The following is a 25,385-nucleotide window of genomic DNA, read 5'->3' on the forward strand; positions in this document are numbered from 1 at the left end:
ACCGATTCGCACTGGAAGCCTTCTTCTCAAAATTCAGGGACGAACTCTCATCCGACAGCATCAACCGGTTCGTTGGCATTTTTACAACTTGTATCTGCAATGTTATGACCGTCGGCTCCTTTCGCAATTCTACTGTAAGTCTTGAGCGAGGAAGTGTTCTTCGAATCCTGGACTCGAAGAGTGAGATCGACCAGAAGATTATTGCTGATGCACCACAACTAAGTGCCTTTCTCTCTGAGGACTCCAAAACGGTAGGAAGAACATCCTTATTGCTTCCTGACAACGAGTGATGCTCATCGTATTTTGCTTTAAGCGCTTTGACGATGTCTTGAGTGGCTTGGACGCTTTGGGCATCACTTATCGGCACAATCCACGCCTCGTGAGAGGACTGGTACGGCTTCTGCTTGTGTGCTCAAGATACAAAACGTATAGGAACTCACTCGTGTCACATGATCGGCCCGATTGCAGGATTATTACAGCAATACGGTGTTCGAATTCGTTGAAAAGCCTGACGCAGAGCAAGCAACTGGTGGTGGTATTGCGGTCCTAGCTGGCGGCTGCTACGATGGACTGGCGGAGTCATTAGGAGGACCAGCGACGGCTTGTGTGGGCTGGGCTGCTGGAGTTGATCGACTGAACCTTCTCCGTGACAAACCGACCAAGGCAATGTGCTCCGTTGCGGTACGATTCACACGTAGCGTAGAAAATGATCACACTGTTGTATCTAACGTTTTTTATGCGTTAGATCGTCCCTGTGCTCGCTGGCGATACTTCGAAACATGTGCTTCACGAAGCTATGCGTGTCGCGCAGGTACGATGTGGTTGACGGCGCGAGTTAAATGTTTCCTGATCGCACTATTGGCGCCGTTTTTTTTTTCCTTAGACGCTTCGTCAGCGTGGTCTGACAGTTCACTTCTGTCATGGGAAGGGCAATATGAAAAAGCAAATGAAGGTGATGTTGATACGCTTCCGATACGGAACATTTGCAGACATATTGCTAACGTAATTTTTCTTGTGTTAGGCTGCTGAGCGCTACGGTAGCACTCACGCTGTGATCCTGGGTGGAGCAGAAGTGGAGCAGCAAATCGTAAAGGTGAAGAACCTCGACAAGCGTGAGGAGGTTGAAGTGACAATGGAGGAACTGAGCAGCTTTGTGCTCTATTGAACTTGCGACGTCAATGGCACGTGCACAAGCCAACGTTAGAAAACATCAATAGACGGCGATGTATCCATTTGATGACTTCAACTTGTAGCAGGTCACATTAGAAAAACCTTGACAACTGAGGTTTTTCGCACTACCATCTCAAAAATACGCAAATGATTTTTGGGTGCTGAGCATGGAGGAGGAGGAGCAGGAGCTACACGAGCAGGAATGCGAGCAGGAGCCGGAACCACAAGAGCTGGAACTGTGGTGCTTGATCGTTGGAATGGTCGGTACGGCGTTTCCCGTCGCTGTAAAGGGAACTGACCGTGTCTGGGAGCTGCAAAAGACGATTAAAAACGAAGCTGTGGAGATCTACGGAGACTTGAACGCCGCCCAGCTGAGAGTATATCTGGCCAAGAACGATAACGGCGAGTGGCTTACTACAACTGAAGTAAAGCGAATTGAGAACGGAGACACAAAAGCGGCCCAGATTTTGCTGGAGAGAGGTCACTTGGCGTCCATGAGCCAATTGGCTAGGATCTTCAAGGACCGTGCCGTTGACGTCGTTCACATTCTTGTCCAGGCACCTCTTAAGGCCCCAGAGATAGAGATGCAAGCAGACATCACAGGAAAGAGGAAGCGATCAGAGCAATCGATTGGAAACGCTGAGACAATTGATGTTTCGGCCGACGAATTGAGTCTCCTCTTTGACGTATTGGGGCAAAACAAACAGACTGAGCAGAATTTGGTTGCAACTGCTGATCTGAATAAGTTTTGGAAAGAGTATGGAGGATTTCCGTCGACATTTTTTGTGCGGAAGGAGGGGCTCATCCTTTGGAACCTGGTTTTGCGGATGATGTCCAAGAGGGACAAGCGGGTCACGATCGTGGGCTCAGCTGGGGTTGGCAAGTCGTGCTTCCTCGCATTAGTCGGATTTTACTTATCAGTTGTTGAAAAGCGGAAGGTTCTGATTGTTCGCCGGTTGAATCGTTCATCGGAAGCTAATGCTGTGGTCTATCTTGATGGCGAGAGCAATTCTTGCATCAAAAAGACTAACTTGACGGCTGCGAAGATTTCATTGATACCTGACAGGAAGGAGTCCCAAGGTGCGTTGATTCTTGTTGATGGCTACTCCCGAATGGAAGTTGAACATCGGTTTGGTCTCTTTCCGTATCAACTGCTGGCGTCGTTCATGGAGGACGAGTTTTCGACTGATGAAGTTGTGCTGCCGGCGTGGCAGTTTAATGATTTGTTGCGTTACGCTGAATTGACACTACCGACTTGGAAGAGATTAACTGGCCTGGATCAAGAGAAGCAAGAAACTACGCTGAAACTTGCCCAGGAGCAATACTTTTACAGCGGCGGAAGTCTCCGCGACTTTTGTAGAAATCGCGTCGATGTCAAGAATGGAATAGATGGAGTATGTGCTCGTGTGAGCAGTGCACAGACACTTGACTTGGAGCTTCAGTTAGGCTCCCGAGGATACAATTTGTGGGATCGAATTCGGCGGGACTACGTCGTAGATCCCAACGATGACGAACATTACTGGCAGGTTTGCCATCGGAAGACCGCGATGGATTCTGGATATGCATTTAAGCGGATAGGGCGCTTTATGGACATACAGAAGCAGATTGACCTCTACAAGATCGCTCAAACGCTCCAAGCTGGATTTGAGGGCTCGGCATTTGAACAGTGCTTCCACAGCGCTGTAAGGCGGTCTACAAAGAAATTTCCTGTTCAGATGGTAAATGTCGTGGTTAACTCTGACCCAGCGTACTCAAATCAAAGATACGATCGACTCGTATTGCACGGCCGGCCGGTGGTATGCCACGGTAGCACAGAACAGGATTGCTTCGACAATTTGTCGCGGCTATGTTTTGGAGCCTTTTGTCATCTTGATAGTGTGAACTTCCCGTTCGTCGAGGCCGTAGCAATTTGCGAAGGGGTTTTGAGAGGGAGCAACGTTAAAGAAACAGTTGTGGCCACGATCAGCACTACTGTCTCCAAAAAGAAATCTTTCAAGTCGGAGCTCTGGACCAAGCTAAACAAGGCACTTGATCGCAACAAGCACATCTCCGGCAATACTCCACGCGTATTTGCAGTGGTTGGCCCTAATGCCAGCACGTGCAAGAGCTTTACCTTGATCGATGCTCCCGATCCAAAAGACTTTATGGTGTGTTGCTATGACCCACTGAAGTTGTATCGGAAGTCTTCAAACGCAACAATTGCATGAGGAGAGTTAAAAATGAAAGGAATGGGCTTGGTACAGAATATATGTTCTTGCTTCGTCACGCTGATGAAATTGTTGTACTAGCTGACGGTCATGTTGTCGAAGAAGGCCCATATCACGAGCTGGTTGACCTTAAGCGTGGTGTATCGTCGCTTGTACACAATTCAAGAAGCAAAGGCACATGAGCAAACCAAATCTGCTGCCTTTGCTCTCGCTGAGCGATAATAGGAAGATGACGGAGGTTTTATTGGGCACGAGATCATTCGCTCCATGAGAAGCTCCTAGTTGAGAAGTAGCCGCGTCGCGTACTACATGTAGTTCTGCTGCTCTGAATAATTCCGGGACCGAAGCTCCACGTAAGTTTACTGTGCGGGATGACAATGCACTCAGCAAACCTGAACGCAGATATTTCGTCATGGACATGGTTGGGGTCGGCAATCGATGGTGCCTTCTGCTGTACTAAATAATGGTTGTGATCATGACGCTCGATTTCACCAATTACGAGGAATACGATGGCTTGTCGTACTTATCAAGCTTGCCGCACAAGGTGGCCGTGTACTATAGTATTTACATTGCTGGGGATGTGGTCATTTGGGCTGGACGAGCTTTGGATGGCGGAGAAGCTGACAAAGTACTTATTTCTTGTCACTACAGTTGAGCAGACATAAGATGCCTTATTTGACGAGAAAGAGCGTGCAACTAGCAGATGAGTTTTCGACGGATGCTCCGCGTATTGCAGTGGTATCTGGAGAATCGCCATTTTTATGACAGCAGCGGCACTATTAAGCTCGTTCTTGTTGTATCAATAAACCGCCCCAACAGGGCAACACACGAGCTCTTACCACCACCGCAAAACGCCACGATTTCACTGGCCTCGGTGGTGAGCTTGGAATTCCTCTCGCCGGGTACCGGAACAAGACGTCGTTAAACTCAATTTTGTCAAGAGCAGTATCTGTTTGCAGACCGAATGCAGTCTCGTAGAGAGAGGATTATGCTTCCTGCCTCCAATTTGCTCTCTGTGTCTGCGATGTAGCCTACCGAGGCCCCACATTTATGATTGCACAATTATGGCCATCAGGGAACGCATCAGCTGCAAGAGGTAATCGATTCGTCTTCCACCAGCTTCCCACCGTACCAGAATGAAAATGCGTAAGTGGCAAAGATTATAACAGAGCTGAATCTAAACGTCAGAGTAAACCCAAGTGACTTCGAAGGTTACCGAGGGTCGAAAGCTCCGAGGCATGAGCTCTGTCTTCAGCCATGTCATCGACGGGAAGACTCTGTATATTGAGCGAAACACATCCGTGGTCAGGTCTTGTTGGATGGAGTGGACTCAAAAACTCAATGCTACGTGGTTGAGGAGACAACTCGATCTTGTGGGCCAAGACCGGGACTCTCCATCGGTATGACCGCAGAGAGCATCGCGTACGATTTCGATGAAATGCCGATAATGGAGGAAACGGCAAAGATGGTAAATGCTCATGAGTTCATCTCCCAGCTTCTGGACGGATACATGACGCAGGTCGGGATAAAAGCTTTCATGAGACGAATTGCGATCGCACGGCAACTTTGTAGAATTATTAGGATGACTTCCCGTCGTTAAGCCATATCGATGACAACCGTAATGAGTCATTACGGTGCCAACAAAGTTTTAAGTTTTTCAGGCCAACGATACATCGTCGACTCATGACTGTCCATGACATCATGAATGAGATGGATTCTGGGCCGATTTTGGTTGCTGTCATCGTTTTCGGTCGGTCCACATGCGACTGTTGAATTCTTCGCCGATAGGTACATGTTCATGTACCATCAATACTGTAGAACGCATGCATCATATACAGTACTGAACGGCCATTCTGGGCGGTGATGCGGGTCATCCGCTGCAAGTTCCCACCCAGCCCTCTCATCTAAACTTTGGGGGACGTATTCGATCTGGTTCAGTACTCCGACTGACTTACCTTACATTCGACAACCCCATGATTGTCAATCACTGATTGACAAAATTAATAACGTAGCCATTTTCCGCATCAGTCATCAATTCATTGAATTGCAAATAATATGTAAGCCACATCAAACCTTCACAGGACTACAGTCGCCGCCACTTTCGCTTACAACGTCCTCAGAGAAGAGCACCGCTCTTTGTCGACCCGTTGCTGCTTCCTGTGCACCCAGACCCGTCGCTGCTGCATCCCGTTTGTGGCTGCGCGGGGATCATGGACAGCAGATCTCCTGATCCAGGTTCGTCCTTAAATGCTATAGTACTGGCAGAACCGACATTTCGGCCGTTGGCGCGTCTTTTTTGCGTTGACCTTGATGGGCTTTCAAGATTTTTAAATACGTTTTAATGATGATATCGTTTATGTTATTACTTTTCACAGTAGCTTCGCCGGCTACTCAGGAGGAAAAAGCTATTACAATGACGCCAGCGCCAGTTGACGCTGCTGAGCTAACGATTACGGCCGCGGACACAGTGCTACCCGCGTCTATTAACGCTGAGGTACAGATAACTACGGCTACAGACTCAACACCACCTGCCAGCCAGAAGGAAGAAGTTCCTGTAGCGACGCCCGCACCCGTCCAAGACGTCGAGCAGATTACGGTGGACTCGAACACAGTGCTCTCCACCAGTCAACAGGATGTAGCTCTCGCAACGACGCCCGCTCTCGTTGGCACTCTCGAGCAAAAGATTACAGTCACTGGGCCCGAATTAAGCCCTGCCCACGCTGGTAACAATGCAGTGAAAACCGACGTGAAGACTGAGAGTCCAACAAAGAGCGAGGACAGTGATAAACGCCGCAAGCGCCGGGCAAACAAGAAAATAAAGTACGTGGAGGAGGACGACATCTCAGAGGGTGAAGAAGCCATGATTGCAGACAAGAAGAAACGTGCACAGCAACTTGATTATCAATTGAGAGCGGTACGTAAGCTATTAAGGCTTCGGCTGCGACTTGAGGTGGGTAAATGTACTGATTTTGGGTTGTATAGGACGCGGGCTACCCGCAATTGGATCAGATTGTCGGACGACGGACCAATGATTCGTCGGGACTCGTCGAATATTTGTGCAAGTTCCTCGGTCGGTCGTATCTGCACCTGTACTGGCTCACGTTCGACGAATTGGAGCTTTTTATTCCTGAGGGATACCAGAAGTTTCACCGTGTGCACGTGTACGATCGTAAGCTACGTCGCGAGGGATACCAACCACTGGATGAGGTGGACGATCTGGAGGCCAATAAACTGACTGTGGAGAAGATATTGAACCACAAGGTGGACCCAGCCGACCATTTGGACGAGCAGATCGAAAAACGGCGACGTCAACTCAAGTACGAGCCCAAATTCCCACGTGTGACCGACTATTTCTTGATGAATAATGCCGATATCATTCAGGAGCGAATGCAGGGAATCGTGACAAAGCTGACGAAAGAAATGGGAGGCGACATCTTTGAGCACCCTGTCGATGTTGAAGAGGTTCCTGACTACCTCAACTTCATCACGAATCCGATGGACCTTGGAACAATTTCCACACGACTTGGTCGAGAAAGTTACTACATTGGACCGTCGGCCGTGTCACTATTTGCCTCGGATGTTCGACTGGTGTTTCAAAACTGCAAGACGTACAATGCTGAGGGATCTGACATCTGGCGCGTTGCTGCTGAGTTGTTGCGCACATTCGAGAAGTGGATCTATGACTGGATATTATCCCCGTCTGCGTGGCTAAAGTTGCCTCCTTCAGGAGACGCAGAGGAAGACCAACGCCTTCAGAAAGAGTTTCGTGATGAAGCAGAAGCATTTTACGATCTGTGGGCACCTTATCGGATCGGCTGTTGCATATGTGGAAACAGCAATAACAGTGAGGAGCTTCTGCTATGTGACCGATGCGATGGTGAGGTTCATATGCATTGTGCTACCCCGAACGTCACGGAATTACCGGAAGGTGAGTGGTTCTGTGGATACTGCCGAGTGCGTAAGAAATTTACTGGAAAGATGGAGAAAGCAAAGGAGGAGTCCGAACACAAATTGAAGAGCATCGAGATAGAAGCATCCACGGGAGTGACGACTCCTTCAGCTTCTGGCTCAACCCCAACACAGGCAGACAAGAAAGCAACTACTACGTCTACGCACGCCCCGAATATCCTTATGGAGCGAGCCGATGGTGAAGGTAAAGTTAACAAGAAAACGTCAAAGCGCAGCCCTAAAGGGATCAGCGCGACGAAGAGCTTGGCGCCAATCAGTATGAAAGATCGTGCTGGTACCTTTTTCCTTGTCAAGTGGATGGGTTTGTCGGTTCGATTTTCGACGTGGGAGCGTCCGGAGGATATCGGAGACGATGAGCAAATCCAGAGGTATTTCAAGTTCAGTCGTGTGCCTAGCGCGAAGGAGATCCGTGAGACTACGTGCCAATTGCCGTGCTGTGCTAAGCGACACCAATACGCACTAGTAACAGCCACGAGCGGGAAAAGGTGCTGTGAAAAAGATCGTTTCTGTACTCTAGGCAACGGCCACGAGGGTAATTGCAGTCGTAGCATTAAAGCAGTTGGAGGAGCCTACGGCAGCATTGCGTATCAACGACTCCACATGCAAGAGCAAGTAAAGGCACAACTGTTCGCCTTTCACTGTTTGCTCAACAATCATACGCCCGACAAGGATGTGCTCAAGCAGTGTGGAATGCACACCAACGCGTACGTGACTACGAAACAGCACTTAGCACCCAAGGCCTTAAAAGAGGACGACGATGAAGATTATTCGGATGAGGACGGGGACTCGTCTGATGACGATGCAGACTTTGACGCCGAGACTGATTTTCTGAATCGACCAGCTTTCTATCCTGGAATCTTGACGCTGGAAAATGACGACGAAGAGAACGATGACGAAGCTGGAGGCCACAAGAAAAAAACGGAAGAAGAGGTCGGTGAGGTACTGAGCTCTATCGTTGAGCACGTTGCGCTTGGATACCCCACGAAGCTCGAGACTGTCAGTGCTGAGTTTCGATTTGACTCGATATACCCCGCATCAGCTTTCAATGAGCTCCCAGCCTTCACGGAGTACTGCATTATTCTGGGTCGATCGCCCCTCGGTTTGGGCATGCGTCTTGGAATCAGTTGCACCACCAATGTCTCGGTTCTGGGTTTCCAACCTCTTGCGAATGGCATGATAGGTCCAGCGCAGGCGTCTGGAGCTATTTCGATTGGTGACGTGCTTGTAGCCGTCAACAAGATATCGGTGGCAGGTCGTTCGTTTCAAGACGTCGTCACGCTGATTGGTGCTTCTTCCCACCAGGTTCTTTTCCACTTTCATTCTCCCCGACCAGCGTTCATGTACCCTCCGTACTGCCAAGCAAAGCAGGTTACGAAGCTTCGGTTGGAAAAGATTCCTGATGATGCGGCACCTGAAGGCTCAAAGTACGCGCAATACAGCTACAATCAGTTCAAGCGAATGCTCAAAGTGGGAGTTGCGGAGCCAGATGTGGCATCGGCAGCTTCGACACAGACGCTGATGCAACACGCCAACTATAGTGCACCAAGTGGCCCCATGCAACATCTGTACGCTGGGGTCGTTGACAACAGCATCGACCCACACGAGCACTTTGCTAGCTTCCTCCCTGAGCGGAGCAACGCAGCCAATAGTGGATCACACGCTAAGAGTGCGGGCTCAAGTGGAGATGCGAACGAGTTTGTTCCGTACGAGCAGTCACCAACGTACAAAGGAGGCCGCACGCTGCGTGCGTATCAGGTTGAAGGTCTCAATTGGATGGTTTCGTGCATCAAGGCCCAGCGGTCGTGCATTTTGGCTGACGAGATGGGACTGGGTAAGACGGTTCAGATTGTGTCTCTGATCGAACACATGAAGTCGGAGGAGTCCATTCGAGGGCCTTACTTGATTGTCGTGCCTCTTTCTACGATCCAACATTGGCGACGTGAAATAGAAAGTTGGACGGATCTCAATGTGTGCGTGTATCACGATATCGGTGACCGGTCTACTAAGTTTACGGCTAAGGACATGCGAGCCGTCGTCCGAGACCAGGAATGGTATTATCCGGGCTTGGGCAACTCCATCTTCAAGTTCCACATCTTGCTGACTACGTTCGAGACCATTTTGGCGGATTTCGAAGAGTTTGAGCACATTCACTGGCGCTTAGTTGTGGTGGATGAGGCTCACCGATTGAAGAGTGCCGGGTCACGCGTGCTTAAGATGATGCGCGTCCTTCACGTTGATCGGAAGGTATTGCTGACGGGCACGCCTTTGCAAAACAACACGCAGGAGCTATGGGTCTTACTAAATTACCTGGAGCCAGTCAAGTTTGCGAGCTTGGAGGAGTTTAACCAGAACTTCGGAAAGCTTCATTCGCAGGAACAAGTCGTGAGGTTGCAGCAGTTGCTCGCACCGTTTATTTTGCGTCGAGTGAAGGAGGACGTTGAGAAAAGTATTCCTCCGAAGGAAGAAACGATCGTCTCTGTGGAACTTACGACGCTGCAGAAGCAGTACTACCGAGCCATTTACGACAAGAACAAGAGCTTTCTGTATCGCGGCACAAAGAATGGGTTGCCGACGCTGAATAATATTCAGCTGCAACTGCGAAAATGCTGTAACCACCCGTTCCTGATCAAGGGCGTGGAGGAGCGCGAGCTGGACGAACTTGGCAGCAACCCCACACCTGCTCAAGTGATGGAGAAAACGATCGAGTGCTCAGGCAAGATGATGCTGGTGTCCAAACTGATCCCGAAGCTTAAACGGGACGGTCACAAAATTCTGATTTTTAGCCAGTTTCTCAAGCAACTGGACTTGCTGGAACGTTATTGCGAGGCAAATTCTTTTGTGTTTGAGCGTCTGGACGGCTCTACTGGTGGAAGCGTGCGGCAGAGCGCGATCGATCGATTTTCTAGACCCCACTCGAAGTCGTTCATTTTCCTGCTGAGTACGAAAGCTGGTGGCGTGGGCATCAATCTCATTGCAGCTGATACGGTGATTATCTTCGACAGTGATTGGAACCCGATGAATGATCTGCAGGCCCAGTCACGCTGCCATCGCATTGGGCAGAAAAAGAGTGTTCAAATTTATCGTCTAGTGACCCGCAACACGTATGAAAGCGAAATGTTCGACCGCGCCTCACGAAAACTTGGGCTTGAACACGCGGTGTTAGGCACGGCGTCATTTAACGAGAACTCTCAGATCACCAAGCCGTCGGCAGAACAACTTGTGGAGCTGTTGAAGCGTGGAGCGTATGCGCTTATGGAGGACGATGATACGGCGTCGAAGGAGTTTGCTGAACGGGATATTGAGACTATCTTGAAGGAAAACGCTCGTGTTTTGGTTGTAGGCGGCAGCTCCAATGCTAGCAAGAGCGCTGATGGCGATACGGGCGGAATCGCATCACCAAAGCAGAAAAAGTCGCCCTTGAAGTCTAACAAGAGAAAGTCGCTGGGCGGAATGGCAATTGACCGTTCCTCCTTCGTGGCCGAGGGGTCGACGGGTGAACTATCCGTGGATGATCCGAATTTCTGGGAGAAGGTTCTTCCGGGAGCTGTGTCGGTGGAAATGCTCAGTTTGAAGCTGGAAGATGGCAGTGCTGTAAACTCGCGCCAGTCGAAGATCAAGTTTATCAGCAACTTGGATATTGCTCTGACGAGCTTGGTGGCTGAGATGAGTTCAGGCAACAGTTCTGACGATGGTCGACATGGCAGTCGCGACATTCAGCACGAGTACGACATTGCTATCCAGGTATTGAACACTGTGAGCTCGAAGTATCGTGACGAGTTCTCCAACGACCAGATCGATCTCGTGAAAGGATACCTGACAAAACTGGAAAAGTCACGTGTGCGAAGCTGTCGACTAGCCCCTGCGCGAACGAACTTGTTCCAGGATGAAGACTTTGATACGCCGAAGAAGAAAAGGAGAAGGAGAAGCACCCCTGCAGGCAGCAGGGCTGGGAGTGAAGATGAAGCGTATGGCAACACTCCGGTAAAGAAAAGAGGACGCGGTCGCCCTCCAAAACACCCAAGAACTGAAGACGCGAACCCCCCAATCGCCTTGTTCCAAGGTGGCATTATTAACGAGACTGACGATTTGTGCACTCTTTGCGGCGACGGTGGGCTGATCTTGCTGTGTGATGGTCCGTGTCATCGTTCATTCCACCTCGACTGTGTGGGCATGAAAGACGAGCCCAACGACGAGCAGTGGCTGTGTCCAGATTGCGCTGAGGGTCGTCATATGTGCTTGATTTGCAAGCAGGTGGGTGAAATGGGCGTTGAGTTTGGTGTCACGCAGTGCTCCGTAGCCAAATGTGGCAGATTCTACCATAAGGGTTGCCTGGCAGAGAACTCGCGTGTCGAGTGGGTTGGCAAGAAGCGCTTCCGTTGCCCGAGCCACTTTTGTCATGCCTGCTCGAAGCAAGCTACGACCAATAGCAACAAGAAAGGTGAAGACAATACTGGTTTAGTGAGCTGTATCCACTGCTCACAAGCCTTCCACCCAGACTGCATTCCGTCAGCCGACAAATTTATTCGACTATCGAAGAACCTCATGATTTGCGCGAATCATGTAGACGGGAAGAAGGCTCCAGGGAAAATTAGTGCACGCGCATCTGGATCAGCACCGGCTGCACAACGTGCTGGAGCTGTCCTTGCTGCGGCCTCAACCCAACTAGAGATCCCGCAACATATTCCGTTAGAAGAAGACGAAGCAGAACAACCGGAAAAGTCGAGTGGTAAGCGCAAGCGCGAGCCATCTCCCAAAAGACCAAGCTCGAGTGGGTCGAAGAAGAGCAAACCAGCCCAACCGACCAACAGGATCGCGAGGCAGAAGGTCTGCGCTCTTTGTCACCGCGGAGACGTGATGGGAGGGGGTGCTGCTAGCCAAGATTTGCCACCCCCATCTTCAGCCAAACAGGGAGCAGACTCGACAGGGACTGACACTGCAGATATGGCTCTGGAAGGGCCTTTTATTGAGGCTCCTGTGCGCTTGAAGTACACTGACAGGCCCAACGAGTCTGTGCATGTGCACTTGAACTGCGCCGTACACTCGCCAGAAGTGTACGTGAAGGCTGATGGTCTGATCATGAACTTGCCCAAGGCAATTAAGCGCGGCCGACAGCTCAAGTGTACCAGTTGCCACAAGTTTGGAGCCACGGTGGGCTGTGTTGTAGCCAAGTGTCGGCGCAATTACCATCTACGTTGTGCAGTGGAAAGCGGTGGAGAGATTGACGGAACCACGTACGCGTTGTACTGCAAGCCGCATGCTGCTGCTCGCAAGGAACCGACCCGTGTCTGCGTGTGCGATACCAATGAAGAAGACCCGAAACTCACGTTGGTCTGCTCGTCGTGCGACACAAAGTTTCATCCGAAGTGCGTCAACATGTCGGAGCGACATGCGGCGCGTATGGCGAAGACGTGGATCTGCGGTGTGTGCGATGGCTCAGCTGCGGCGAAACCTGCGATCCCAACACACATGCCTGCGAAAGCAACGTCGAATAAACCGGCGCCGAAGAGTAAGTCAAGTAGCTCGAAGGATCCCGCCAAGAAGACAACGAAGGCGTCAAAGAAGAAGAGCAACGAGAAAGCGGAAAGTGCTGATGCTAGTCCGCCGAAGCGCAAGAAAGTGAAGAAGAACCGCTTGAGCATGCCACGGAATAAAATCCGCTCGAAAGCGAACGGGACGAACCACGGTATCTCACCGCACATGGCCGACTCAGATAGCGGTGTCTCCACGGACGAGTAGGTAGAGAAAATACAAAAAAAATAATCGTTGTGGAATCCACTGTACATGCTATCCTGGCCTGAAGATCAAAGATGTATCCGACCCTGAAAATTTGTCTCAAAAAAAGTTTAGATTGGAAGAATACGCAACCATGGATCCTATTCTACGACCTTGGTAAACAGCTTCTCTCATGATCCATCACAGCACTTGCTACACATGTACATCTTGCTCTGCCCACCACCGCAACGATAACTGGCACGTTTACCGAACCCGTATGAAGGTGGGGAATTAATAATTTGAAGAGAACATCCGAAAAAAGTCGGTCGGCTTCTTTGCCGACCGACCGCAACGCTAGTCACACTTTGCACAGCAGTCTCAGGACTTGTGCGCGTTACGCACCACGTCCAATTGCATTTTTGTCCGCGCGATCTGCCAGCAGTAATGCCAACAGAGACCTATCAACGCCAGTTGCACTGCGACACAGAGAGCTGTGTGAATTTTATAACAAGACGTCTCCGCAATCCAGATGAACAGGAGGCACCGTCGTCGTTAGGTGAAACCCTGAGCTACCTGCAGTCTCCAGGCAGAATCCTTTATTGCTATCTAACAAGGTACTGGTGGGCCGCCATGGCAAGAAACTGCGAAAACCCTCCAAAGGCTTCGCCAAAGTGGGCAGCGACTGATATCGGCAATGTTGCCGATATCAGTTGCCTTTTGGAGGGTTTTGTGATGGGTCCTGCTCTAAGATCGCTGTCGAATTTGACGCCGAAAAACGAGCTCTTATCCAGGTTCTAAGGTTTTCGGACACCTGATTGGCCCAGCATGAAAATTGATATTGAACTTAGTGCATCGCGATGGACTTGAGCCATGTAGCTGGCGCCGCCATCGAGGTGTAATACGTTGGCTAAGGCACGATGAACCCCAAGGCTGTGCGGGTTAAAGCCTCTGCATTGCCGAGTTGAGCTGACTGGGAGAGACAGTCGACTGTTTTTGCCTCTACCGCTTGGCGGGCCGATGCGATTTGCTCGGCAATTTTGCAGTTTAACAGCGCTTGTGGGCGCCTGCTGTAGCGGGCTCGACATGTTACACTGGAAGCCAGCTGAACAGTGCAAAGGGTAAAGTCAACTCGAACTTTAGTGGTCGAAGGTCTCAGAGCTTTGGTGTGGACGAAGCAGCTTGTGCTGGCTTCTCCTCTCCCCCGTTGCCTTCGAGCTCGTTCCATTCTCCAACTTGCTCTCGACCCGGTCGGAATCGCCCTAACTTCTGAGTGGGCATTTCGTTTCCCCTCTGGCAATCCACAAAAAGAAGTTTCGCCAATCGTGGATAGCGTCAGGAGCAACACGTAGTGCGAAGGAGCAACGAGTACGTAAACGAAACTGAGCCTCGTCGCCACCAACTGCAAGCAGCGCGAGCTGCTCCGTCTCTCACCGGTGAAGACCTCGGCAACTCAAAGTCTCTTCGCTGGTACAATCCCAAGTACTCCGTTTCATCTTCTGGACAGCTCCTCACTTGGCAATTGGCCCTTCAAGCGCCACTTAGCGCCAACAGGCAGTCGCTAAAGTGCGATCCCACAGATTAGCGAAACACACAACAACAACCGTCAGCAAATTCCAAAGAACGACGCAAATCCACTTCCAGCACCTGACCGAGTTGCAATGCCACTTTCCATCTCGTTTTACCACAACAAACGCAGCGAAAACGCGGCCAGCTCCTACCAGAGTGTGGCACTACACGATCGAGAGAAGGTGAAGCATAAAATGGCGTTACCCTGCGAGTTCTACCGCAACATTTGGGGGCCAACGGAGGATGAAGACGCAGCGCAACGCCGTCGCGCTCGATCAACCAAGTCTGGCCGCTCCCCAGCGTCGGTAGCGTCGCGCAAGTTCAAGAAGCGCGTGGCAACGGGCCCTCTTGTCGACATCGCCCAGGTGGCGCATGTGGTAACGACAATGTCGGACTTCCGCGCCGACTACGGTGAGGATTCCAAGAAGGTGAGACTCGTCAACATTTGGGACGACCGCAGTCTAGCATTAGGATTAGACTCAGGCTCCGCCAAGTCGACTGGCAGCAGTGCCGACAGCAAAGGTCCTTCAACTGCTGATACCGAGCCAGAGGAAATGATGTCCCCTATTAGCAGTCGAGCAGGTCGGATCACGGAGCTCAGTTGCGAAGACAGCGACGATGATCTAAGCAGCTTAGCGTCCTCGTTGGTGAACCGGCAACGACCAGGCGAGCTGAAACGAGCACAGACACCCGAGATTATCTTCCCAAATGCCAAGAAAACCAACCAAGGACGTGGCAAAGACAGTGGCAAGTTGAACAGGAAGGAGCTCAACTTCACAAACTTGCCAGTTCCCCCTCCATCGTCACACAATGGCAGTATCATTTTTAGTGCCGTATTCTCTGAACAACGGGAGTGGAGTTGGAGCGCCAAGTTCCTCTTGGGGATTCACGAACCGATTCGGCATGCTCTATTCGTCATGGATCGGTTCTTGGAACAGTCTCAGAGCCAGTCCAAGCCTATGGCTTCGCACACATTGGCTCTAGAGTCCCACGTGGCAGAGTTTTTCCTCTGGTTCAAGACGTACTTCGTCGAGTATTTGCTGTGCCAACACGACGTTAAGGCAGCCGTATTGCTGCCAATGCTCAACTTGCCAGTGTCGACTAAGCAGCAAATTCTGGATGTGTACCAGGACATCAAACAAATGCTGGCTCAAATACAGCAGCTCGAGCGTGCGCTGTGTGTCAGTGGAGCTTGCAGTGCCTCCTCATGGCTACTGCGGCTTCAAGTACTGCAAACCGAAATCAGACAGCTAAACCGTACGCTACACTCAGCGTTGAACATGGAGGAGACAACGTTGCATGCAGCTATGAGCGCTGCATTCACTGAGCGCGCATTCCAAAGCCACATTATGCCTCGCATATTTCGCGCCATCCGAGCCAAACGTGTTGTGGTGCCGTGGATTGTTGAACGCAGCAAGATTTGGGGAGGAGAAACCGAGCAGCGCAGTATCCAGGGCATGCTACCGTTCTCAGCAAAGTTCATGTACCGCAAGATATGGCGACCGTATTTCATGAGCAACGTGGCAGTGGCGATGAAAAATCTCAACGAATTTGTCTGCTCATCAGATTCGAGCGGAAGCGCCAGCAGTGGCTCGACATACAGCGAACGCAATGGGGAAATGTGCTCCATCATGTGAAGCAGCAGCGAGGTGGCAGTCTTTTGTTAACTTTTTCTTGAAAGCTCGATAGCTATTTATTATGGACCAACATCATCCATTTCGAACTTGTGTCGTGGCGTCACCTGAGCTAGCAGAGCAAATAGCCTGAGCAGCGAGTAGAAGCCTCATAAGTAATAAAAGCGCTTTCAAAATCGTTGGCTTTGTGTTTTTTTTGTCATGAAGGCACTCTGCAATGATGAACGTTGGTTTTGCAAACGCCTCGATCGCTGCATTAAACGAGAACGTGGATAGTAAATGCGAAACTACTTTAAAGTGGCTGGCAAATCCGAACTCTGTCAGTTTCTAAAGAACGACCCATCAGTGGCCATTGTCGTACGTCGAAGGCCCACTGTAAACGAAGGCACCTTAAAACCCACAAACCAAAAGTAGCGGGGTAACAGCATGACAGCAAACGAGCGAGTTCAAGGTAAGAATGAGATCAATCAAGATGCCGAGCAACAAGCGATTGGCGTCGCGAAGACGATCGACCAGGACAACGATTCCCAATCACCCTCTGTCTATTCCGACATGCCTCGACTTGCATGGGATTGGATACGCTGGTCTGGTGCCAAAACGTTCGATGGGATGGATTTTGCCGGTGAGGTGCTAGCGAACTTCCTAGGACTCAATCAATCCAAGTACCAATGGATCATCGCTGCTCAAGAGCGTGAAGAGGAGGAAAAACAGCAGCGGCGCCTTGAAAAGCGTCAGCGACGTCAACTTCGTCTGGAGCAGTTATTAGAGGCAGAGCAGCGCAAGCTTCAGGAGCTTGAACTAGGTGCTCGTGAGCAGGATGCAGTGCTATTAGATACACCCGCTACGATGTAGGAGCAACACGTAAGTGTTGAACTCGTGTTGGTTTCTGGTTTTTGTATCTGAGATGCAAAATTCTTCTTGACAGCAGCAAAAATTCACAGTATCTATTCGTCGACCTGGGTATCGATGCTATCCCATAACGGATGTGTTGGTGGCTTCACTCCAGCGCGTATCAGCATTCGCACAGCTGTCTTTTCGATGCGTTGCAGCTGTCGGTTCACAACACTTTCACTCTCGGGCGTGAACTGTTCCGTTCGAATCGTTAGTATCCCTGCACGATATTAGGAAGCAAAGAGTCACACCCTTGTCAATCACCGATGTGTCTGTCATTTATAAATCTCACCATTAAGGTTGCCAAAGAGGACATCCGTCGAGTACCGGTCGCCAATCACCACAAGTGTTTGCGGATCTACTTCACCAAAGTGTTTCTTCACGAATGCAATGCCTCCTGGTTTCTGCGATATTAAATATTTACATGTGAGCCCCACAGTAGTTGTAACCCAACAATTCAGCGCAAAAAAGAAGAATACCTTTTGATTGTGACGAAGTACCGCAACTTGTAGCTCCTCTTCTATCTTCTTGGCTTCTATTCCGTCTTTGTCGTCCGTTGATCCGGCCGAGTTGGAGAAAATTACGATGCTAGAGTCTCCGAAAACACGGCGACATTCAGCCAGAGACGGCGCCAAATGCGGAGAAATCTCCAGTTTGTGGGGCACAGTTAATGTATTATCCTTGTCAAAGATAACACAACGGAACCCGCGGTCTCGCAGTGTCTGGAACGGCACCTCCGTCACATCTGAAACGCAGGGAGGACAGATGCACGTGAAGAGCATCAACGTAAGTGATTTATTCTGTAATGAACATTAAAACTCTGCCCACAGAAATAAAAGTAATGGCGTTGATTACCTTTCACAGAGAGCTGCGGCAGCAAAAGCTGCGGTTGGCGCGTTAGCACGCGGCAGAACTCCACAACGCCACCAAGATTGAGGCCTTTCATGCCGCTAATACTAGTAACAATGGTTCACATTTCCATCAATCAATGCTAACTTTGAACAGCTTTTTCAACCAATCCAAACGCGATTCGGTTTCAGCAGCCAGTGACGAGCTCAAAAACACTTTGGCGTCGCCGACACTAAGCTTTTGGTGTGCTTGCTCCCTGCGCTGACGGCCTCGCAGTGCAGGACTACTCGGATAGGCTCACCATATATGCTCGCTGCCCTTTCTACCCTGTAACTCTTTAAAATGGCCGAAAACCAGCAAGAAACGCACATCCATGACGAGGAGGACAAAGCCGAGAACTCGAGCTCCGACGATGACTCCTCCTCCTCCAGCTCGGGCTCCTCCTCCTCCTCTTCATCATCTGATTCAGAATCAGAAGACGAAGCGGAGACCGGGAATGCCAATGCAGACGCCAACTCGACAACCACACACGCCACTCCACCAAGCGGCCGCTCGGGCCACGGCCACCCCAGCAACTCATCGGGACCGGCACTGTCTGCCCCTCGGCCCCATGGGATGGCATCCAATACAGAGACGTTAAATGTTAATTCGACGCGAGCAGCGGCCAGGTTTAAAGCTGCAGAGCCAGAGGCGATGATGGCTCTGGGCACCCGCAAGCGAGACCGACGTACCATTGAGGAGATCCAGAGGGACCTTAGGGACAAGAGGAAGAAACCTCTACGTACACCAGCAGCGAAGTCGAGCCCCCCGCCTCCTCGAGGTTCGCCAGTGCGGTCTCCGGAAGCTGAAGCGGTCGTCAACAGTGGAGCCCCGATGGCTGTTGGAGGCCCTCTAGGTACCTTTCGAACAGCAGGACGACTGCCAGCAAAGAGGAAACCAAAGTCGGCTCATGACAGATTGGCTATGAAGCTTAACGGACGAAAAACGTCAAGTGCAAAGGCGAAAAAGTCGACCAACTCGACTGCTGGAAGCGGAACAGTGACTCCCGTGTCAGTGATGACGAACAAAACGGTGACAAAACCCATGACAGCCGCAAGTTCGATGGGTATGGCAACAGGGAACAGTAGCAGCAGTGAGCATGGAGGTGACGCTGGAGGTGACGGGTACAGTAGCAGTGTTAGCAGGTCATCAACTCCTGCGGTAGACGGCAAAGTGGTGCGTGCGATGCTGCGTGCGATGCTTCGCTACGGAGACCTGACCGACGTGGATCTTTACCCGACAGCTGCCAATTTCGCTGACGAGTACAAGATGCCTAACTTCATCGAGCGCGCGAACCTTCAGACTACCACCAAGATCTCCATCGATCGTCTGCAAACTCTTGCCAACGAAGTTGCTCAGAAAGCGAAGCAGGCGGTCGAGGCACGGCCACCGCACGACAGCATAAAGATCGCCGAGGTTGAGGCGAAATCGTCACAGATTATCGAGCGCCTTTACGAAAATCTAAAACTCCGCGTCGCTGTTCAACGCGCCCTGCGTACTGCTAGATGCACTTCGGGTAATGCCCTAGCGAATGCTCAAGGCGCCTATGTATTAGTGGCAAAACAGAGTGATCTCTCAGTTCTGGGTGTCAATACGCGAGATTTGCCTGGCTGGACCTGGGCTGAAAAAGAGCATGACTGGTCACAACGTAAAGATGCAGCGCTGCTTCTCGGTGTCTACGTACACGGGTTTGGAGGCTGGGAAGATATTCTAAACGATGATTTACTTCAATTCCAGGGACAGCGCGCTTTAAAAGGCGAGCGTCTGAAGAAACGTGCGGAGAACTTGCTGAAGCGATTGCCCCCTCCTGATCTTGATGCTGGCGACCCGCGCATTGTGCAACAAGCGAGCTCACTTAGCTCGTCCGGGGGTAATTCGAACCAATCGTTAGGGGCGCAATTCAGTGCTATTATCCACAGCGGGACCATTCCTGGGGTGACAGCATCAATTCCAGCTAACTCCGCAACAGCAGGGGGTCGAATGGCCCGTGCAGCTGAACGATTCGCTGCACGGCAACAGAATGGCGAAGATGTTGTGGGGCGACGTCCAATTGGGTCTAGCAATGGGACAGGGCCTTCTAATGGCCAGGCAACGGACTCAGGAAGACAACAGAGAACTCCTCCGATGAGATCTCCAGCTCAAGTCAGTGTGGTTGACAACGAACCCGAAGAGGGAGAAGTTGGCGGTGCCTCTCCAGCACAATCGACGTCGTCTCGACACAAGAGGAGATCGTCATCCGTGGAGGATGAAAACCAAACTTCGTCCCGTAAGAAGCATCGCAATAACAGCATTAAAAGTTCGAGCAAGAAAGAAAAACGGAAAAAAGAGCATCGACGCAGTGACCGTAGTGACACGAAGACCGATGAGACGTCTGCCGTGACAAATTCTGTTAGCGTGGCACCATTGCCGCTGCTGTCGACCGATGAATGCTACGAGAAGTGGAAACCTAACAAGAAGCTGCGCGAGATTCGACAAGTGCTGAAAAAGATGAAAATTATGGCCGAATGGTCTCGCAACCAAAAAGACGAGACTGTTGTTGAGAAGGTGTTCAAGTATGTGAGTACAATTGGCGAAGCGATCGATCGCATCGTCACACAGCACGAGGACAAGCCTGAAGACCATCGTCCAGATACGTCATCTCGCGAAGTTGACGAGCTCTGTACGTGTCTATGGACATACGCCGCTGGTTTCACTCCGTTCACACCACAGGGATTCGAGCGGCTCTATGATGATATTTGCGCGGATGGTGAAGCTCTTGTTGCAACTAAATCATAGCCTCACATTGCAGGAAGATACGTGCATAGATTCGGGGGAAAAAGTTTTAGCAAAAAAAATGAACGACATACACTCCTGACCTACACTCTTGACTTTGTGAAACGGCCACCCGGTCTGCACCGAGTAGTTGCAATCTGTTATCGAAAATGTTGCACGAGTTGCAGCCCCCGCCCACGCCGGAGGAGCTGGCGTTGAAGGAACAGGTTACACAGGTGCTGGCAAGTCAAGGTGTTCTTGCCAAACTAAAGGCAGAACTTCGTGCCGCGGTCTTCGAGGTTATGCACGAGCGCGAGGGATTCGTAAAAACAAACAACGCTCCAAAACTCGGCGACTTCCCGATGGAGATTCGGACTACGGCGTTATCTTTAATTGTTGAATGTATGCGATTTTTCCATTGGGAGCACGCGCTGCGGGTACTGCTTGCAGAGACCAACGCAGAAAATGTGCAGCAAGATGACGCATTGCTGGCAAAGAAGCTTGGACTAGAAAGCTCAGGATCCTCAAACAAGCCAACGCTTTTTCAGCTCATCGAGTCCAAGGTAGGAAGCCCAGACAAGGGTACAACGCTTGCTGCAACATTGATTTCTACGCACCATAATGATTTCGATGAAGAAGATGACGAAATTCGTCCGCCAACACATTCGTGGGAGCCAAAAACAAAAAATTTTGGCTCTGAAGAGAAGGATGTTTACCAATCCCCTACGATAGATATCAAACACACAGCCCCAGCAACGAAGGATGAAGCCAAAGTTGAAGATGCGGAAAGCAGCGTAGAGATTGAAGAGAGCATGATGGAAGAGGTTCCTAGTGGATCCGAACTGGAAGAATCGAACTTTACAAATTATGAAGATGATGGAAGCCAAGATCAAAATGCCAAAAGCACCAAACAAGCCACCACACTCAACCCGAAGCAACTACAAGAAGCTGAAAACCTCGATAAAGCTCTGAAAGAAAGTCACGAAAATGACAACAGCGACAATGGTTCTGAAGACATGTTACCAGTGGCAGCACCCCCTCCGGCACCGGCAAAATTGCCAACATTACCCCCGTTGGTTGCAGTACAGAGCAATGCTCTCGCTGAGGATACAGAGGATGAGTTTGATGCTGTTAGAAATGCTCTCGTTGAGGATGCAGAGGATGACTTTGATGCTGTAAGCAGTGCTCTCGCTGAGGAAACAGAGGATGACTTTGATGCTGTAAGCAATGCCCTCGCTGAGGATGCAGAGGATGACTTTGACGCTGTAAGCAATGCCCTCGCTGAGGATGCAGAGGATGACTTTGACGCTGTAAGCAATGCTCTCGCTGAGGATGCAAATGATGACTTTGATGCTGTAAGCAATGCTCTCGTTCAGGATGCAGAGGATGACTTTGATGCTGTAAGCTCTTTCATTGGGATAACTCCGTGTTTTTATTTTAATTTTAATCTGCATATTTTGACGTAGGAGGAGGAGGCTGAGCGATTAAGAAAGTTAGATGCTGCGTTGCGAGCCATGGAGGCTGAAGATGATACAGGTACACTTCAGCAACTGAAAGCGTCTTTGCAAATGGAATTGCAAGAGCAGGACAACCTTATGAGCAGTGGAGGCAAAGTGGAAGGCAGCGATGGCGAAGAGGAAACAAGGACGGGTTTTAAGGAGGAACAGGACGATGATGAAGGATACGGCAGCAGCGACTTCGAGGAGGACGAAGAAATTGCCAGGTAAGAAAAATGTATGCAGCTTTTTTCTCCCCTTGACGATACTCACAGGAAGGTGTTTGTACTGTTTCAGTAGTGATATTTCGGAGGAAATGGAATCCATGCCAGAGCTCTCGGACAAGGAGGACGAAAGTGACGACGGAGCAGCTGTGTCAGCAGCAGCAGAGCCGCCACAAGTGCTTCGAAATGATACCCGGGTTGACAGTGAAGATGCTTTGAACAGCTACGACTACATTGAAGACGTTGAAAAGGGTGGGTGGTGAAGCATTCAGCGAAGAACAGAGCAACAGGTAGAGTAGTTTTTCCACTCCAAACTGTATTCTAGTGGCCGCTGGCATCGTTTAGCCAGCCAAACATGCGTCTGTGAATCTACTTGCGCTTTCCTGAGCCCATCAGTTTGTTCAGCAGGTTTTGGTTATCGAAAGCCTCTGGGTGGATGAAGTAGTGACGGCCACGAGCCTGGAACGAGATCATCGGGTGCATCGCCTGTGTAGGAGGAGTGACACTGGACAGTCGGAACGAGTGCTGCTCCAGCTGAGCAAACAACGTCGTCGTCTCGACTGTCACAGTCGGGTCATCTTTTGTATCTGCAACGGACGCCTGATTAGGGCCAGCAGATGTATTTGCCAGCCACATCCGCATCACATACGGCTTGAACAGGTAGTGAAAGAGTGAGGTGGAGCCAAAACCGAACAGCATGATGGTGCCGCACATTGCCCACTGCAGAGCGAAGGTAACAACAAAATATAACCAGCGTCAGTACCGTGCCGGGAACTAAGGTTTACAGCCTTTTGACTATTGTCTACTAACCTTGCCGACAGAGGACGCGTCTTGCTCACTGAGCACACAGAGCACGGGCATTCCGATGGACGTGAGAGTGCAGCTGGTGACCGACACGGCTTTCATGAGGCGCACAGCGCGCGTCATGGGCGCCTGGTACACAAGATCTCCGACTAAATTCTCCCCATTTTGAAGTGGATTGTTTGCCTTATCCTCTCGAGCCTCGTCATCAGACTGAGACGAGCTGAAGTGCCGAATACAGAACTGTTTTTTAAGCTCAGCACTGCAACGGCTGCTGAAGTCAAACGATGCTCCTTGGATCACAGCTGTTTTGCTAGTACGAACGGCGGCCCGGGAAGCTGAGCGCAGAGAGGAAAGCTGCCTTGGGAACACCTCCACGAGAGGCCCTGCACGGCGTGATGTCCGCAGCATGAACATTGTGAATTCGTGGACTACGTCAACGCGATTAGTGACACACGTCACTATTGAAAGAGAAACCGGTTTACCGCGCAAATGACCTCAGTGAATCACTTGTGCCACAAGTTGTGGACCACCCGCGCCAAATTGCAAACCAGGCATTGGATGCCGTACAGCCAAACTTCTGTAGCTACGTGATTGTCGTGGTGCCAGCAACCGCCGAAGTTCATGCTCGGAGTCGGGTTGTCACCACATCCATTTTATGAGTCCGTCTTCGCGCGCTTTATGTGGCGGCAGCCACCATATGTTGTTTACTAAAGACAGCATTACTGTACAGTAAGTGCCAGTACACTGTATACATCGGCAGCCTTTTCATACATCGGCAGCCTTTTCCAAAGGCTCGTGTTAGAGTCACTAACCAGTTTGCATAGCCGGTCCATTGATCACCAACCAAGATGACCAATCACCACTAACCGGTTAGTTTTTCGTTAGTGGTTCGTAATTTAATCCTGCTAAGTACGTATTAAAAACCTTAGGTACGAAATAAAATAATTATGTACGATCTGATTTCTCTACGAATGAGCTGATTGTAGAGATTTTAGTGTGATGTTGTACGAATGTTGACTGAGTGTGGAGGCGACTTAGCGAAAATTTGTGTCTGCCATCGCTCATGAAATCCAAAGCAGCCGTGGCCACAAAGCGCAACTATGGGTATTCTGCAATCTATTTGTTATTTTAGTCCTGTCAAGTATGCCTGTCGTCGGCGGCTTTCGTCTCAACGTGAGATCGGGTTACGCAGATTCAGAGTGCCATGACTTAGCGTTTCGCGATTCCGGATCAACAAAGTAAAACGGCAATGTATTTTGTGCAGTTATGAATCGTTCATGGTTACCCTGCAGAACACTCCCTTGCTAGACAGAAAAAAATAGCGAAAGCGTAGATACTCGACTTGTTCGCTGGAAACCTTGGGAGCTGGGATACCCCGCACAGCACAATCAAAGAACAAGAGAGTTAAGGGACCGCACTATTTATATCTTCTTGTCGTGGGGCGCGTTGATGAATAGGATCAAGGGTCTCAGTGTATCCTCCAAAATACTTGTCCAAAATTTTGCTGATTTCCTTGTAGTTTGTCATCGTCTGCGCCGGGTCAAACATCGTTGCTTTCCTCTTCTCGTAATCCAGGACAACACCAGCCCAGTGCGATTCCAGATACATAGGAATGAGAACTAACCGGTTGGTAGTCTGACATGGCGAGTTGGCAATAACTTGTTGCTTCATGGATTCGTCATGCACTCTCGCATACAATGGATTCACCCCTCCAATACGACTTCTTCCGCTTTTGTCTTGGTCTTGATCGATAAGATGGCTCATAACAATTTTGAAGCACGAGTCATCCAGCCACTCAGATCTCCAAAAAAAGCTAGTTCATGTACTTGCACTTGTCCGAACCGTGTACTGACCAACTTTGTTACACTGATCGATTCTAGACGTGCGGCGCAAGCTTTCAAATCAACGGTGGTGCAGTTGTTTAGCGGGCTAGGTAGCGAATTCGAGTGAACTTTGAAACTCTGATCCATTCTGCAAGATCATGCACAGCAACCAGCTTCGGATATTCATCATGCCACATGAGCATCGCTTTCAGATCTTCCTCTACAAAAGTACCCATCTTCGAAATAGATA

The 25,385-nt window shown here is 50.2% G+C and overlaps 9 protein-coding genes across 9 annotated transcripts; 7 read left to right on the plus strand and 2 right to left on the minus strand.

Annotated features, from left to right (window-relative positions):
- Nucleotides 1–104: 104 nt before the first annotated feature.
- PITG_03399 (histidyl-tRNA synthetase, putative) lies at nt 105–1,227 on the plus strand (the record flags this gene model as incomplete). The annotated part of the gene is made up of 6 exons (XM_002906423.1): nt 105–251; nt 314–391; nt 469–681; nt 746–811; nt 884–952; nt 1,022–1,227. 6 exons carry the CDS (start codon nt 105–107, stop codon nt 1,163–1,165), a joined length of 717 nt encoding a protein of 238 aa, XP_002906469.1.
- A 200-nt stretch (nt 1,228–1,427) lies between these two features.
- PITG_03400 (crinkler (CRN) family protein, putative) lies at nt 1,428–3,377 on the plus strand (the record flags this gene model as incomplete). Its single annotated transcript, XM_002906424.1, has 1 exon — nt 1,428–3,377. The coding sequence occupies one exon, from the start codon at nt 1,428–1,430 to the stop codon at nt 3,375–3,377; it is 1,950 nt and encodes a 649-aa protein (XP_002906470.1).
- Nucleotides 3,378–6,405: 3,028 nt separating this feature from the next.
- On the plus strand, nt 6,406–13,082 carry PITG_03401 (chromodomain-helicase-DNA-binding protein, putative; the record flags this gene model as incomplete). Its single annotated transcript, XM_002906425.1, has 4 exons — nt 6,406–6,447; nt 6,495–12,210; nt 12,262–12,829; nt 12,932–13,082. 4 exons carry the CDS (start codon nt 6,406–6,408, stop codon nt 13,080–13,082), a joined length of 6,477 nt encoding a protein of 2,158 aa, XP_002906471.1.
- Nucleotides 13,083–13,975: 893 nt separating this feature from the next.
- Nucleotides 13,976–16,439, plus strand: PITG_03402 (uncharacterized protein; the record flags this gene model as incomplete). Its single annotated transcript, XM_002906426.1, has 2 exons — nt 13,976–13,990; nt 14,636–16,439. The coding sequence occupies 2 exons, from the start codon at nt 13,976–13,978 to the stop codon at nt 16,259–16,261; spliced, it is 1,641 nt and encodes a 546-aa protein (XP_002906472.1).
- Nucleotides 16,440–16,684: 245 nt separating this feature from the next.
- PITG_03403 (uncharacterized protein) lies at nt 16,685–17,110 on the plus strand (the record flags this gene model as incomplete). Its single annotated transcript, XM_002906427.1, has 1 exon — nt 16,685–17,110. The coding sequence occupies one exon, from the start codon at nt 16,685–16,687 to the stop codon at nt 17,108–17,110; it is 426 nt and encodes a 141-aa protein (XP_002906473.1).
- A 92-nt stretch (nt 17,111–17,202) lies between these two features.
- Nucleotides 17,203–18,095, minus strand: PITG_03404 (uncharacterized protein; the record flags this gene model as incomplete). Its single annotated transcript, XM_002906428.1, has 4 exons — nt 17,203–17,369; nt 17,442–17,553; nt 17,629–17,894; nt 18,005–18,095. The coding sequence occupies 4 exons, from the start codon at nt 18,093–18,095 to the stop codon at nt 17,203–17,205; spliced, it is 636 nt and encodes a 211-aa protein (XP_002906474.1).
- Nucleotides 18,096–18,340: 245 nt separating this feature from the next.
- PITG_03405 (uncharacterized protein) lies at nt 18,341–20,812 on the plus strand (the record flags this gene model as incomplete). Its single annotated transcript, XM_002906429.1, has 1 exon — nt 18,341–20,812. One exon carries the CDS (start codon nt 18,341–18,343, stop codon nt 20,810–20,812), a length of 2,472 nt encoding a protein of 823 aa, XP_002906475.1.
- Nucleotides 20,813–22,165: 1,353 nt separating this feature from the next.
- On the plus strand, nt 22,166–22,771 carry PITG_03406 (uncharacterized protein; the record flags this gene model as incomplete). The annotated part of the gene is made up of 4 exons (XM_002906430.1): nt 22,166–22,188; nt 22,278–22,401; nt 22,447–22,511; nt 22,585–22,771. 4 exons carry the CDS (start codon nt 22,166–22,168, stop codon nt 22,769–22,771), a joined length of 399 nt encoding a protein of 132 aa, XP_002906476.1.
- Nucleotides 22,772–22,877: 106 nt separating this feature from the next.
- On the minus strand, nt 22,878–23,435 carry PITG_03407 (uncharacterized protein; the record flags this gene model as incomplete). Its single annotated transcript, XM_002906431.1, has 2 exons — nt 22,878–23,228; nt 23,319–23,435. 2 exons carry the CDS (start codon nt 23,433–23,435, stop codon nt 22,878–22,880), a joined length of 468 nt encoding a protein of 155 aa, XP_002906477.1.
- Between the last annotated feature and the right edge of the window lie 1,950 nt (nt 23,436–25,385).

Source organism: Phytophthora infestans, genomic scaffold (assembly GCF_000142945.1).
Source record: "Phytophthora infestans T30-4 supercont1.4 genomic scaffold, whole genome shotgun sequence".
Classification (NCBI taxonomy): Eukaryota; Oomycota; class Peronosporomycetes; order Peronosporales; family Peronosporaceae; genus Phytophthora; species Phytophthora infestans.